Source organism: Cupressus sempervirens, chromosome 11, assembly GCF_028749045.1.
Source record: "Cupressus sempervirens isolate cs-2001-9-10 chromosome 11, ASM2874904v1, whole genome shotgun sequence".
NCBI lineage: Eukaryota > Viridiplantae > Streptophyta > Pinopsida > Cupressales > Cupressaceae > Cupressus > Cupressus sempervirens.
The window spans coordinates 55,695,969-55,711,460 of NC_143128.1; the positions used below are offsets into that span (position 1 = coordinate 55,695,969).

The window sequence follows — 15,492 nt, forward strand, 5'->3', positions numbered from 1 at the left end:
AAACTTAAATCATATAAAAATAAGTTAAAAGAAAAAAATAATGAATAAAATAAATAAAATTTTAAATAGTTTTAAAATAAAATAGATTTTTAAATAATTAAAATTTATAAATATCTTTCAATTTTATTCAAAGTTATATATATACGTAGCATACTGAAAACTAAAAATTTCCACCGAAATGGTTTGAACGCTAAAAAGCAAAAGACAATAGTGTAAGTGGTTCTTTACTGACCAGTGCAAATTGATGTCTTGAAGACCACAAAGAAACTTGGAGAGCTTAGAGAGCTTAAAATTTGCACAGTTTATTCTGAGATCTTAAAAACTTGTAAAGTTTACTAATATACACCGTTTGTTTTGGAAACTATGATTATTGTTGTTTTAACACTGCATTCACCAAAGCCAATTGTAGGTTTTAATGCGGCATTTAATAATAATAATAATAATACTAAATATTAAAGCATGCGTACATTAAGTTGTCAACTGTCCAATATTTAGCACAACCTGTCGAACGCTTTTCACTAGTGTCTCCCTCTTTTCTAATGTGATATTTGAACTATTGGAAAAATTTAGAAAATGTTTTACTTTTTAAATTGGTTGTTGATTGGCTATTAGTTAATTTTAGTAGAATCTAAATAGAAATAAATGAAACCACTCAATAGAAAAAAATTTAAAAATTGAGTAAAATAGAAATTAAAATATAAAAGCATTGCAAATTATAGAATATATTTTTTATTTATATGATTGGAAAAATTTAAGAGAAGAATTAATTGTTTTCAATTGATATGAAAACACTAGTCCGTGTCTTTAAAGATAAGAACTAACAATGATTTATGAACTATATAATTTATAATTTTATTAAAAGTAACCAAAAAGGATCTTCTCGAGTCTTCTGAGCCGCTGGAATCCCTGTACCCTTTGATTCAACTTCTTACAACCACTTATCTTCAACGTCTCAAGACATGGCATTGCTCCATCTTCCATTTCAGGAAACCCCTCCAATTCCTTGAAATTCATTATTGTAAAGAAGCGGAGTCGTGGAAACCTTCCCCTCTTTCCAAACGCCTCTGGAATTTCTCTGCACGTCTGATTTCCCCACAACACCAAACTCACTAAATTAGGCATTTCTTGTAATTCCGGGTATTCACTACAATCACAATTGGTTAACCGGAGGTACCTGAGATTCGTCAAACAACATATCCAGCTGGGCACCGCAAATTGAGATAGTTTGAGATGTTCCAAATCTCTCATTGCGCTCATGCTCTCCGGAAACTGCGGAAGGTCCGATGCTGATGTTCCAAGGATCGAATTGCAGACTCCCAGCCTTCGCATCTTGGTCAAGGGCGCAAGGATCCCTTCTTCCATCCTCTTCAACTGCGGTTCGTTTTCAACATAAAACGATATTTCCCAAAGCTCTCTCATCTTCCCAACATCCTCCATCGTTAACTCACTGTCATCTTCTCCACTAGACAATCTCATGTACCAATTTTGTAATCGCAGTGTTCGCAGAGACTCCAGCTTCGATATTTGGGAAAAATTTAACTATTGCAGTCACTGATTATTAATTTCCTATCATAAATGATTATTAAATTGTTGAAAATAAATTTCCAGCTAATATCAAAAAATAATACAACTGGAACTTCACTTATAAAATACGGAAAGAAATGCGCAACACAATGAACACAATATTTTCGGACAAATTGTCCCTGGAAAAACCTCAAGGAAAAACCAGTTCTACAGATGAGAAATTATATTAAACTTTAGCAAATCAAGAGATACAAAATCTTTTGCCTCTTACTGGCAGAACTTCGACAACCTCCTAATTTATCTCGCTGATATTCCCCACTGCTATTCCCGCGCTAACACTGCGCCCTTGCTAACATTGCAAGACTGTTTGCTAACACTGCAAACGTTTCTCCAAACTTCTTGTTCTCCAAATGCCCCCTAGACCCCCTTTTATACTACTCTCGTTGGTAAACCAACGGCCGAGATTGATTTACAATCAACGGTGGAGATATAAAACAACTTACCAACCCTAACAAAATTGGTTTCTAGTTGCTTCTAAAAGAAGTCAATTATTTAATAAATAATTGTCCTTGCTCTAACCAATTTGTTAGCAAAAACAATTAGATACTAAATAATAGCATATGGACAAACAACTGTCCAAGCTAACAAAACTAACACTCCTTCTTAGTGAGGAAGCTGTTCTGCAGGACACCTAACTTATCTCTGAAGAAGATAAATTTTTCCTTCCCCAATGCCTTAGTCAGAATGTTTGCTACCTACTCCTCTGTAGGTATGTATTGTAGCTGAACAACTCCCCTTTGTACACAATATCTGATAAAGTGATATCTGATATCTATATGTTTAGACCTATCATGAAACACTGGATTCTCAGACAACTTGATGCAACTCTGATTGTCACAATGTATCACAGTAGTCTTAACCTTCTGACCAAACAAGGCTACTAACAACTTCCAAAGTCATATAGCTTCACATGTCGCCATGCTAGCTGCTATGTATTCTGCTTCTACTGAACTCAGAGCCACAGACTTTTGCTTCCTGCTGAACCAAGATACAACTCCTGATCCCAAGCTAAAACAACACCCTGAAGTGCTCCTTTTATTTGTTGTACTTCCTGCCCAATCTGCATCAGTATAACCTATCAACCTGATACCTTCACCTCGAACATATCTGATTCCATACTCGACTGTACCACACAAGTAATGTAGCACATGCTTAGCTGCTATCCAATGCATTCTCTTTGGTTCAATCATGAACTGACTAAGAGAGTTAACTGCAAATGATAGATTTGGCCTAGTGTTGACCAAATACATAAGCGAACCAATCAACTGTCTATATAAAGTGGGATCTCCATCCTTCTCCTTAGATGTATCTAACTTCCTCCAATTCATGATCATGGGTGTAGACATGGCTTTGTAATCCTCCATCCCAAATTTTTTCAAGATTTCAATGCAATATTTTCTTTGACCAAGGAAAATCTCTCCATCTGTCTGCCACACTTCCATGCCTAGAAAGTAGTGCATAAGTCCTAAATCCTTCATCTCGAACTCTTCTACAAGGTTCCTCTTGCAATCCACTATGAGCCCTAGTGAACCTGTAAGAAACAGGTCATCCACATAAAGAACAAGAATGATAATCTCACCTCCAACCATCAAGTAGTAGAGGTTAGCATTTGCTTCATTCTTCACAAAGCCCATTTTCTACAAGTATGTATTAATGCGCTCATACCATGCTCTAGGAGCCTGCTTGAGTCCGTACAATACTTGCTTCAATCTGCACATGTGGGTCTCTTTGCTGTGTACTACAAATCCTTCTGGTTGTTCTATGTATACCTCCTCTTTCAACTCACCATTAAGGAATGCTGTCTTGACATCCATTTGATGGATTTTCCATCCCATCTGTGCTGCAAGTGAGATTACAGCTCGTATAGATGTATACCTGGCAACAAGAGCAAATGTCTCCTCATAGTCTATTCCCTCCTTCTGAGAGAACCCCTTTTCCACGAACCTCGCCTTGTATTTCTCGATGCTACCATCTGCACCGTGCTTTATCTTATAGATCCAGCGTGATCCAACTACAACCCTATTTGTTGGTCTAGGTACTACCTCCCACACATCATTCTGCATTATTGAAGAATATTCTTCAACCATAGCATCTCGCCATACCTGATGTTCTGCAGCTTCCTGATAGCTAGAAGGCTCACTATCTACCAACTGACTAACTAATGCCACATAGTCATTGAACTTGGTTGGTTGTCTTTGCTGTCTAGTACTCTTTCTAGGAGCTCCCACAAACTCCTGAGTGTCCCTTTGTGTATTTGGAACCACATGGTTCCCACTGCGAACTATAGAGGATGAAATGTCAACCTCTAAGTCTTCTAGATGCATTTTCTATTGCACCTATTGCTTCATACTCTGTGAATCTTCACTAACTGAGTCTACACTCATACTAGTAATTGTACTTGAGCTTTGTTGCTCTTGTCTTGGTCTTGGAGCTTCTATTGGCTGCTCACTCTGATCATCTGCTAGCAAATCTCTGGATCTCTTGAATGCCTTGTCCTCCATGAACTTGACATCTCGTCTGACAATAATTCTTTTAGTTCTAGAATAAAAATCTTGTATGCCTTTGAGGTCTCACTGTACCCAACAAAGTACCCCCTCTCTGCAGTGTGATCTAACTTTGTACGTGTATCTCCAAGAATATGACAATATGCCAAACTCTCAAATATCCTGAAGTGACTAACATCTGGCTTCTTCGCTGTGAAAGCCTCCTCTGGTGTCATCTTCCCTAACACCTTGTGTGGAACTCTATTCTGGATGTAGACTGTTGTATTACACGCCTCTGCCCATAAGTAACGGGGCATGTCCTGGTCATGTAGCATAGCTCTTGCTGCCTCCGATATAGAACGGTTCTTCCTCTCAGCAACTCCATTCTGTTGTGGATTGTAAGGAACAATCCATTCTCTCTTGATTCCTTCTCTGGTGTAGAACTCTTGGAAGTCATTTCCTTTGTACTCGCCTCCATTGTCTGACCGAAGAACCTTTATCTTCTTTCCTGTCGAGTTCTCCACAAGAGCCTTGAACTCTTGGAATCGATTGAAAACCTCATCCTTAGTCTTCAAGAAGTATATCCAAGTCTTTCTAGAGAAATCATCAATAATAGTAACATAGTACTCATATCCTCTAAGAGATTTTGTCGACATTGGTCCACAAACATCTGAATGTACTAGATCAAGAACACCCTTAGATCTGGTGTCACTCCTTGGAAAAGATGCTTTCGCAAACTTCTCCAACACACATCCCTTACATACATCGTCATGCCCTGTGCTCACCTCTAGAACACCTGTCACTGTCTCACGAAGCAATCTAACTGTTCCATGATGAATATGGCCCATCCTCCTATGCCATAGCTCTCCAAGATCTCTAGGATTACTTTTTCTCATGAGTGCCTTAGGAGTATCAAACTGCAATCTATAAAGGCGACCACTTCTAACTCTAATAGTTATGGGTGATTTTCAATCCTTGTGCTTAATCAACACATTTGTCCCTCTAAAGAGTACATTATACCCCCTATCCTGAAGAACAGATACATAAATCAAATTCATACCTAAGCCTGGCACATAAAACACATCATGAAGTGGGATTATCTTTCCATTCTCCCTCTAAAACCGAACAGTCCCTTTCCCAATAGGGTTGAGTTTGGACAAGTTTCTCATAGAAATCTGGATGTTGGTGTCCTCCTCCTTGTAACTGGAGAAGTACTCTCTAACTCCTGTCATATGAAATGACGCCCAACTATCTATATGCCAAACACACTATGAGGTTGAGCTAACCATACAAGCTATGAGTGCAAACTCATTTTTCATTCTATTGGAGAGTTCTTCTGCACTTGCTAAAGTTGCCACCTGCTTCTTACCCTTCTTCCTCTCTAGGCAATCACTGACATAGTGGCCAAACTCGTGACATCCAAAGCACTTAACCTTAGAAAGGTCCTTCTTCTTCTTTTCACTTTGTGAATTTGATCATTTGCTAGATCCCTTCTTTGCTTTCCCTTTACCCGCTAGGGCAACGTTCTCTTGTTCCACCTCATTTTTCTGACTCTTGTTGGCCCCATTGACAAGACTTAGTCTAAACTCCTCCTGAGTGAAATCAGTCTATAGTCGATCCCAACTCGATAAGGTATTTCATCCACTGACAACTTGAACAAAGACACTCCATTGTTTAGTAAACCCATTTAGGGCTATTCTCACTAGGGCTATCTCCAACAGCTGCTAACTCGTCCTTGACAAGTCTGAGCCTAGTAAGGTAACTTGTGACATCTTCTCCCTGATTCATTCAGTTATTCTTTAGCTTCTCTCTGAGAATCAACTTCCTGTTGGTGGTAGCATTCTGGTATAGATTCAGAATGGCGTCCCACATCTTCTTCGCCATATCTAGCTCTACGATATGTGGAACAATATGATCCTTGACACCATCAAGGATAATCCTCCTCGCTTTGGCATCGTCCTTCCTATATGCTACAAGCTGTGCTGCATCCGTTGGTACAGGTACAACACTGGTAGCATAATCCTTGATACCATTCTTTTTCAACAATAAAGAAATTCTAGCCTTCCAGACACCAAAATTTGAGGCACCATTCAATCTATCCTGATATCTCAAACCAGCTAAAGCCATCTCAAGGGTTTAAAGCAATAATAAATCTAAAGAGATCAAAATTTCTTTCCTAGGGCAAAACTCTTCTACCCTTAACTAGGCTTTGATACCATGTGAAAAATTTAACTATTCTAGTCACTGATTATTAATCTCCTATCATAAACGATTATTAAACTGCTAAAAATAAATTTTCAGCTAATATCGAAAAATAACACAACTGCAACTTCACTTATAAAATACGGAAAGAAATGCGCAACACAATGAACACAATATTTTCGGACAAATTGTCTTTGGAAAAATTCCTAAGGGAAAACCAGTTCTACAGATGAAAAATTATATTAAACTTCAGCAAATCAAGAGATACAAAATAACTTGCCTCTTACTGGCAGAACTTCGACAACCTCCTAATTTATCCCGCTGCTATTCTCACGCTAACACTACGCCTTTGCTAACACTGTAAGACTGTTTGCTAACACTGCAAACGTTTCTCCAAACTTCTTGTTCTCCAAATGCCCCCTAGACCCCTTTTTATACTACTCTCGTTAGTAAACCAATGGCCAAGATTGATTTACAATCGACGGTGGAGATATAAAACAACTTACCAACCCTAACAAAATTGGTTTCTAGTTGCTTCTAAAAGAAGTCAATTATTTAATAAATAATTGTCCTTGCTCTAACCAATTTGTTAGCAAAAACAATTAGATACTAAATAATAGCATATGGACAAACAGATGTCCAAACTAACAAAATTAACAATATGCCCTTCGGCATTTGATGAAAGTAACCTTCCAAATGCCGTAGACATTTCAGTTCACTTATCCATTTTGGTGCCTGTAATTTAACGCAATCAGAGACATTAAGATAAATGAGATTCTTGAGAGATCTCAAACACTCCGGTACCATCTCAATCTTTGTTTCCTTCAAATTCAAGATTTTGAGCAGTTTCATCACTCCAACAGATGCAGGCAGTGCTGAGACATTTGTGCGGCTCAAATGCAGACCTCGCAAGACTCTCATACCACTGAACAACATTGCCGGAATGTTTCCCCAGATTTGGCCATTGCGGGAGAGCGACAGTGTGCGGACAAGTCTGGGAGAAACGGGACGCAGCTGCGAGATGGCTTGGTTATAAATATCTTTCATCGCCAAAAATAGGCGACACCGGGGATCACCGCCGGAGAAGGCATCCTCAAGAGCGAATGTACATTTATTTTCTTTGGATATAAGTATGGCCAGATCAAGCAATAAATCATGAACTTTACAATAATAAACCAACCCATCCGATAGTGAGTCTTCTTCCCACACTTTAACCAGACTGAGATTCGCAAGCTGATATAAACAATTCCATGGGTCCTCTCCTGTCGGAATGAACCCTTCTCCCATCCACAGATACATGAGGTAATCGCACTCTATTCGCGCATCCTCAGGAAAGAAGGCAAAATAAGCACAACAAGCCTTCAAATGTGCAGGCAGCGAGTTGTAACTCAGCTTCAGAATATCCATGACATGATCTTTAGGATTACTTACCTTTCTCAGCTTCCTCAACTTGGACTGCCACTCATTTATCTCTCTAGTCATTGCCAGAGATGCCGCTGTGGTTTTGATGGCAAGTGGTAGATTTCCACATTCCTTCTTGATGTCAATAGCTACCCCCTTCAGCAACTCTGGCGCTTGATTTTCTTCATACTCGGGAAATGCATAAACACAAAATAGCCTCCAACTCTCTTCAGATGTCAAACTTTCCATCTCGTAAATCTTAGCATTAAGATTTGTAGAAACCTCTCTGCTTCTTGTGCTTACCAAAACTTTACATTGACTGTTAGCTCGGATGCCGATACCAAGTTTAGTGAGCAAATCACCTTCTCTGGTCGCTCTCCACACATCATCTAAAACAATTAGACACTTCTTCCCTTGGAGAAAGCTATAGATCGACAGTGCTGCTACCTCATCATTTACTTCACCCTTCTTAATTCTGCTACTCAAATCTTCATCTAATTGGAAGGCTAAATCACTAAGCAATTTGGAAAAAGAATAGAATTGAGAAACTGAAAGCCATGCAGATTTCTCATACATGTCAACGTAAATTAATTACATTGCAAAGCATGGTCAGCACCGACCAAGAAGCTTCCAGAGGCATGTGCGGCCATCCCTCCAACTGCCAACTACTCTCATTAAAAACATTACCAAACTCTTCTCTAGAACGCTCTGTACATTCAGCTATAAATAGACTGGCTGGGCTTGGAGTTTTTCAGTGCTCAAGTTTGGATTGATATGTTGTGACTCATTTCCTGAGTTTTTTTGTTGTGTTAATCTCTATGTTTTTGTTCATGGTATCAGAGCCTAGTTTGATTAGTTGTGGGAAACCGAAAATCTGCAAGTGCAGTCTTTATGTCTTCTATCTTGAGTGGTGGCTCCTGTACACTTTCCTCTTCTGCAGTTTCTTCCGCAGCAGTTTCTTCCTCTGCAGCAGCTTCTTTCTCTACACTGGCCTCTGCATCTGCAATAGCATCTTTCTCTACAGTGATTTCTGTATCTGAAACAGTTTCTTCCTCTGTTGGGGTTTCCTTTGTCTCCTCCTCATTAGCATTTGTTTCACTGGTAACCTCCTCTGCAGGCTGCTGGCTTTCACCAGCTACAACTTCCTCCTTTCCCTTGAGATGATACATCTCGCTAATGGACTGTTTTTCTTCAACGGCAGCCATTTTTGCTCCCAAACAATGCTTCGGTTTCAATGCAGGTGTTCCGGAAAAAACGAATCAAGGAAAGTGCTGAAGGTACGTTTGATTTCAGCTAAACATTTTTGATGAATAGATATGTGTGTTGGTGCAGTTGGAGAATAGTTTGATTTATAGAATATTGGAGAAACAAGTTGCTGTTCGGGGCTGAATTTTACTATTTGTTAAGCTTCTGCGGAGATTTTTTAACACAGTTCGAGTGTTGTATGCTTTTGTTATTTTACTAATCTTTTGAGATACTATATGTGGTTGAGACTGTTTCATTTGAAGATACAAATTGTGTGTGTTTAATGGTTGTTTGGTGATATAGTAATCAAGTACATTTGAAAGATATTATTATAAAGAGCACTTTGAAAGATTTGTGTGGGAAGTTGAAAGTGGTAATTTTAGAAGTCTTTTGTTTTGATAGCTTCTTAAGAAGGCCAATATCAAGGCATGGTCTTTGCTTGATGCTCATGTGATTATGTGCATGTGTGTCGGTGATTGATTGGAATTTAACTATGGCTGCCAATGAGATGTCTAGTCTTGTGGTTAGTGAAAAATTGGATGGATCAAATTATGCCAATTGGAAATGTGAAATGGAGTTAATTTTACAAATGAAAGATTTATGGGAACTAGTCAAAGAAGAAGAACCTAAGGATCAAGATAAACTTGATAAATGGAATAAAAAAGATATGAATGCACGTGCTACACTTTTGTGGCAAATTAGTCCAGGGATGAGGCCTCATGTTCAAGGTTTAAAAACAACAAAGGCAATATGGGAAACTTTACAAACAATGTATGAAAGAACAAGTAAGTTAAAAGCAATGGATATTAAGAGGCAATTAACTCATTTGAAAATGAAAGAAGGAGATAGCATGAATGATTATATTGCTAGATTGAAAAACCTAAGAAATTAGCTTGCAATGATGAAGGTTGAGTATGAAGATGATGAAATTATAGAATTTTTAATTGAAAGTCTTCCAGAGGAGTATAATAATTTCATTCGCACTTTAGAATTAACTGAAAAATTTGAAAATATAAAATTGCAAGAAGTCTATGGTGCTTTGTTAAATGAAATAGAAAGGCTTCACAAGTTTACAAGTGAGTCTAGTAAGAGTCAAGCATTTGTAGCAAGAGGGAAATACAAGAATTATAATCAAGAAAGAACATATCAAAATCAAAGACCTAATCAAGAGAATCAATATAGAAATAATCAAAGACAATGGTCTCAACAAAGAGATAATCAAAATAGGCAAAATTATCAAAGGCCACAAAATGAAGGGAGAAATTACAATAATAATTTCAAAGGAGCAAATACTATCAAATGTTTTAAGTGTGGAAAAGAAGGGCATAAAAGTGATCAATGTTTTAAGAAATGGCAAAAAAGATTTAATCAAAGAAGGCAATCAAATTTTGTTCAAAAAGAGGGTGATCATCATATAATGATAGCTTCTTTGGCTGCTCAAGGTGATTCAAGTAATGCATGGTATATTGATTCAGGAGCTAGCCAACATCTAACTCACAACAAATATATTTTTAGCTCTTTAGAAGCAACAAGAGGTGCAAAAATATTTCTTGGTGATGATAGTTCACATGACATAGAAGGCATGGGTACAATTTCAATGAAAGGTAATGATGGTAAAAATTTAGAGATAACTAATGTGAATTTTGTACCTAGGTTGGCTAAAAATTTTCTATCAGTGAGTCAAATAACTCGACATGGATATAAGGTGGAGTTTTATTCAGATTAGTTATCAAGCTAGTTGATATTCAAAATAGTCAAATAACTCGACATGTTTAATCAAGAATATTAATGATGGATACAAAATAGTTGCTAGAGGAGTTGAGAATGGTGGATTATATAAATTTCAAGCTAGTGTTGCTAAGAAGGCTTATATCACTACAAGATCATCCTTAAGTGAGTTATGGCATCAAAGGTATGGTCATTTAAATTATCAAAGTTTGGCTATGCTTTCAAAGATGAATATGGTTGATGGATTACCTTGGATAAAATTAAATACAAATGTGTGTGAAGGATGCATGGTTGGTAAACAACATAGAGACACTTTTGAGAGGTCTAGATGGAGAGAAAAGAAAAGTCTAGAACTTATCCATAGTGATTTGTGTGGTCCTATGAATCCAACATCAAAGGGAGGAGCTAGGTATATCTTGACATTTATTGATGATTTTTCAAGAAAAATTTGGGTTTATTTCTTGAAACAAAAGGATGAAGTGTTTAACAAATTTGAAATATTTAAAGCTCTTGTGGAAAATGAAAGTGGAAATAAGATCAAGAGAATTAGAACTGACAATGGTGGAGAATATGTAAACAATAGGTTCAAATCATTTTGTGAGCATCATGGGATCAAAAGAGAGATGACTATTAGATACACTCCTCAACAAAATGGTATTGCTGAAAGGAAGAATAGGACTTTAGTGGAAATGACACGTTGTATGCTACAATCTAAGAATCTTCCTTTGTTTCTATGGGCTGAAGCTATTAATACCGCATCTCATGTTTTGAATAGATCTCCCACAAATGTTTTGCAAAACATTACTCCTGAAGAAGCTTGGAGTGGAAGAAAACCTAATGTTAAGTATTTTAGAGTGTTTGGATGTGAAGCATATTCCCATGTGCTAGATGAGATTAGAGAAAAAAAATTTGATAAGAAAAGCATTAAGTGCATCTTTGTGGGGTATGATGACCAAAGGAAAGGATATAGGTTATATGATCCTAGTGTGGAAGATGTGTTTACAAGTAGGGATGTCAAGTTTAATGAAGGGTTTGACGATATGCCAATATCCACTCCTATTCCACATATGGCCATTGAGAATCATGAAGATCCTAATGATTTTGAAACTGGTGAAAGTTCTAAGGAACCCTTTAACATGGATGAAAAATCTAGTCCTTCTCCAAAGACCAAGAGTATTTAAGAAATTTATGAAAGGACTCATCAAATTAATTATGCTTTGATGACCACCATAATGAAGAATAATGATCCTCAAACATATGAAGAGGCCAAAGGAAAACATGAATGAGAAGAAGCTATGAAAAATGAGTATGATTCATTGATAAAAAACAACACTTGGGAATTGGTAGAGTTGCCAAAAGGTAAGAATATGGTTAACAATAAGTGGGTATATAAGACCAAGTTCAAGTCAGATGGGAGTATTGAAAAACATAAGGCAAGACTAGTAGCCAAAGGGTATTCACAAAAAGAAGGGATTGATTACACAGAAACTTTTGCCCCAGTAGCAAAGATTAGTACTGTCAGAGTTATTATAGCATTAGCAGCTCATTTTAAGTGGCCTCTACACCAAATGGATGTTAAAAATGCATTTTTGAATGGTGAAATTGATGAAGAGATTTATATGACTCAGCCACAAGGATTTGAAATACAAGGGAAAGAACATTTGGTTTGCAAATTAAGGAAGTCTTTATATGGTCTCAAACAGGCTCCAAGGGCTTGGTATGCTAGAATTGATGAATATTTTCATATTCAAGGCTTCCATAATAGTCCACATGATCCAAATTTGTATGTGAAAGAATTTGCTAGTGGTGATATCATAATCATTGTGCTTTATGTTGATGATCTTATTATCACAGGACATAGCATGGATAAAATTAGTAACATAAAGTTAAGCTTGCAAAATACATTTGAGATGACAGATCTTGGTTTTCTACACTATTTTCTTGGTATACAAGTATGGCAAAAGGATGATGGATTTTATCTTTCTCAAACTAAGTATGCCCTAGACATATTGAAGAGGTTTCAAATGACAGATTGTAAAAGTGTATCTACTCCAATTGCTTTGGGGTTGAAATTAAGCAAGGACATGGAAGGTGAAGATGTTGACCCTACCTTATATAGGCAATTGGTTGGTAGTCTTGTATATTTAACACACACTTGTCTTGATATTTCTTTTGCAGTTAGTGTGGTTTCCAGATGTTTGAGCTCACCTAAAGTCCCACATTGGATAGCTGCTAAAAGAATACTAAGATATGTGAAAGGGACTTTAACGATGGGTATCTATTATTCATTTCATGGAGATATTTCCCTTATTGGCTATTCAGATTCTGATTGGGCAGGATGCATGGATGATCGTAAGTCCACTACAGGTTATGTTGTCTATCTTGGTGCAGGTCCCGCTTCTTGGTGCAGTAAAAAGCAGTCTACCATAGCTCTATCCACTACAGAAGCTGAATATACTGCAACAAACGAAGCAGCAAAAGACATCACTTGGCTACGAGCTATCTTATCAGTCCTTAGGCAACATCATGAAGGGCCTTCTCTACTTCATTGTGACAATCAAAGTGCCATATCATTGTCTAAGAATCCCGTGTTCCAAGCTCGCACCAAACATATTGAAGTTTATCATCATTATATCAAGCATCTCCTCCAACAAAAGGTGATTCATCTTCAATATTGCAAGACAGAGGACCAGATTGCTGACTTATTCACCAAGGCTTTAAGTGAAGCCAAGTTTGTATCTCTTCGACATCTTTTGGGCTTAAGAGCAGTGACATAATTATGGTTGTCATTCAGGGGGGATTCTTATGAATTTCAACCATTGTATTTAGGAAACTACAGATTGTAAATGGGTACCTAACAAGGCCTTAGGCCAGGACCCATCATATGTAGATTATGGGGGGATATTTAGATAGTAGATATTTAGTATAGCTATTGTAATTAATTTAGGGGGGATGTCAACGTAAATTAATTACATTGCAAATCATGGTCAGCACTGACCAAGAAGCTTCCAGAGGCATGTGCGGCCATCCCTCCAACTGCCAACTACTCTCATTAAAAACATTACCAAACTCTTCTCTACAATGCTCTGTACATTCAGCTATAAATAGACTGGCTGGGCCTGGAGTTTTTCAGTGCTCAAGTTTGGATTGATATGTTGTGGCTCATTTCCTGAGTTTTTCTGCTGTGTTAATCTCTCTGTTTTTGTTCAATACATTCCGTTCTTGGGCATCGTAGACATGCTGAAGTAGATAAGTCTTGCCAAGCCCCCCTATTCCAACTACTGCAATAATTGGAAATTGGGGGTTTTCTAACAAACTCGCAATGCTTTCAATCTTGAGCTGAATCCCCACTGGTTTGGAGCCGCTGGGCAGGACACTGAGTCTTGTGTACTTTCGTCTCTGAGATGTATTTGATGACTCTGCTGCTTCTACGCGAGAGACCAGAGTATGCCCTATGTTCAGTTGGTTTCCATCTTCAATGACCAAGCTCATTCGGGCTTTCACCTTTTGAATTCTCCTACCCATTTGATGGGAAATATTCAATCGACCCCATAAATAGAAAAACATCCGTGGATGACATAAATGGGTGTTTGTGGCATACACGGAATCTACAACACACAGTTGAAGTATGACTTCTGCCTCCCATGCAATTTCACGAACACGCTGAAGCCATTCTTTCACAGACTTCTTCTGTGTGCTCTCCTCATCAGCCTCATTTAGAAAATAATTTATTTGCCTTACGTTGTTCTTCAAACGTTCAGAGTCTTCGATGAAGTTAACCGCTATGCTCACCTCATTAGCCACTCGTTGAATGGCCATCTCGCAAACTTTCCCAACAACACCCTCTGCAAGTATAGTCGCCATTTTCAAATATTCTCTTGGGGTTAAAAATAGCAGGGAATAGAATATCAAAGAAAACCCAGAAGAAAAAGAGCAGCTGAATCCAATTCAAACTTGAATAGTTGGACTGCGGAGGGTGAATAATACTGCTTACAAGGGCATCATATATAATATCAGCTTCCTGTTGTTGAAAAGCGAGATTAAAGAGATTAAAGCAAAGATTTCAATGCCCACTACCGGGGTTTCTTCGTTTAAACCAACTCACAATCCGTGTGGACCCTGAATTAGCTCCCAACTTCTACATTCAGCGTTTCATATTTCGTACATTTTGTCATTTTTCTCGCCTGCCATTCCACGCAATTTTCATTCATTGGAGAAAGTTTTGAGATGAATTGACAAGCACGTGGGATAGACAGAGAAAGCTGTGGACCTTTTCAACCGGCACTGGCTCTCTGGCCGAAAATTTGAGCAATGTCTATACAGCCACGAAAATGCACTTCTTTACGAAGGAGAGGACTTAGAATTTGCACCAGCCTTATAGCCCATGCCATGCCTATAGCCTTCGTCCTTTTACCAGCCAATACAATACAAAGTACAAAGTTCTTGTTAGATTTTTTTCAAGTATATTTTTTCCTTTAAACGTGTTTAATCGTGTCATATAGACTTTTACACTATATAATTTTTATATTACATTAATTCTATGTACACCATATTATAAATTTTAATATTATATTGAGTATTAATATTATAATTTTTAGTTAATAATTTAAAATATGATATCTAATAATTTAATTAATTTTATAATTGAAAAATAATATTTATTTTATATTTACTTTACATTTATGAGTGAAATCTAATGTGTGGTATATTATATTGACTATTACTACTATATATTGTAGTTTAGATTTTTTAATATGATATAGATTTTTTAATTCAATTTATAATTTTAATATTAACATTTCGTTTAATATTTAATATTTTATTTACATATAAAAATTTAGTTTTATTT

The 15,492-nt window shown here is 37.2% G+C and overlaps 2 protein-coding genes across 2 annotated transcripts; both read right to left on the reverse strand.

The window, feature by feature from the left end:
* Positions 1-855: 855 nt before the first annotated feature.
* On the reverse strand, positions 856-14,676 carry LOC149528216 (putative disease resistance protein RGA3). The gene is made up of 3 exons (XM_089808024.1): positions 13,858-14,676; positions 6,935-8,244; positions 856-1,526 (listed from the first exon to the last, which is right to left on the reverse strand). Exons 1-3 carry the CDS (start codon positions 14,505-14,507, stop codon positions 856-858), a joined length of 2,631 nt encoding a protein of 876 aa, XP_089664150.1. The 5' UTR covers positions 14,508-14,676.
* On the reverse strand, positions 8,472-9,674 carry LOC149528217 (uncharacterized). The gene has a single exon (XM_089809307.1). The coding sequence runs from the start codon at positions 8,873-8,875 to the stop codon at positions 8,507-8,509; it is 369 nt and encodes a 122-aa protein (XP_089665433.1). The 5' UTR covers positions 8,876-9,674; the 3' UTR covers positions 8,472-8,506.
* Positions 14,677-15,492: the final 816 nt, after the last annotated feature.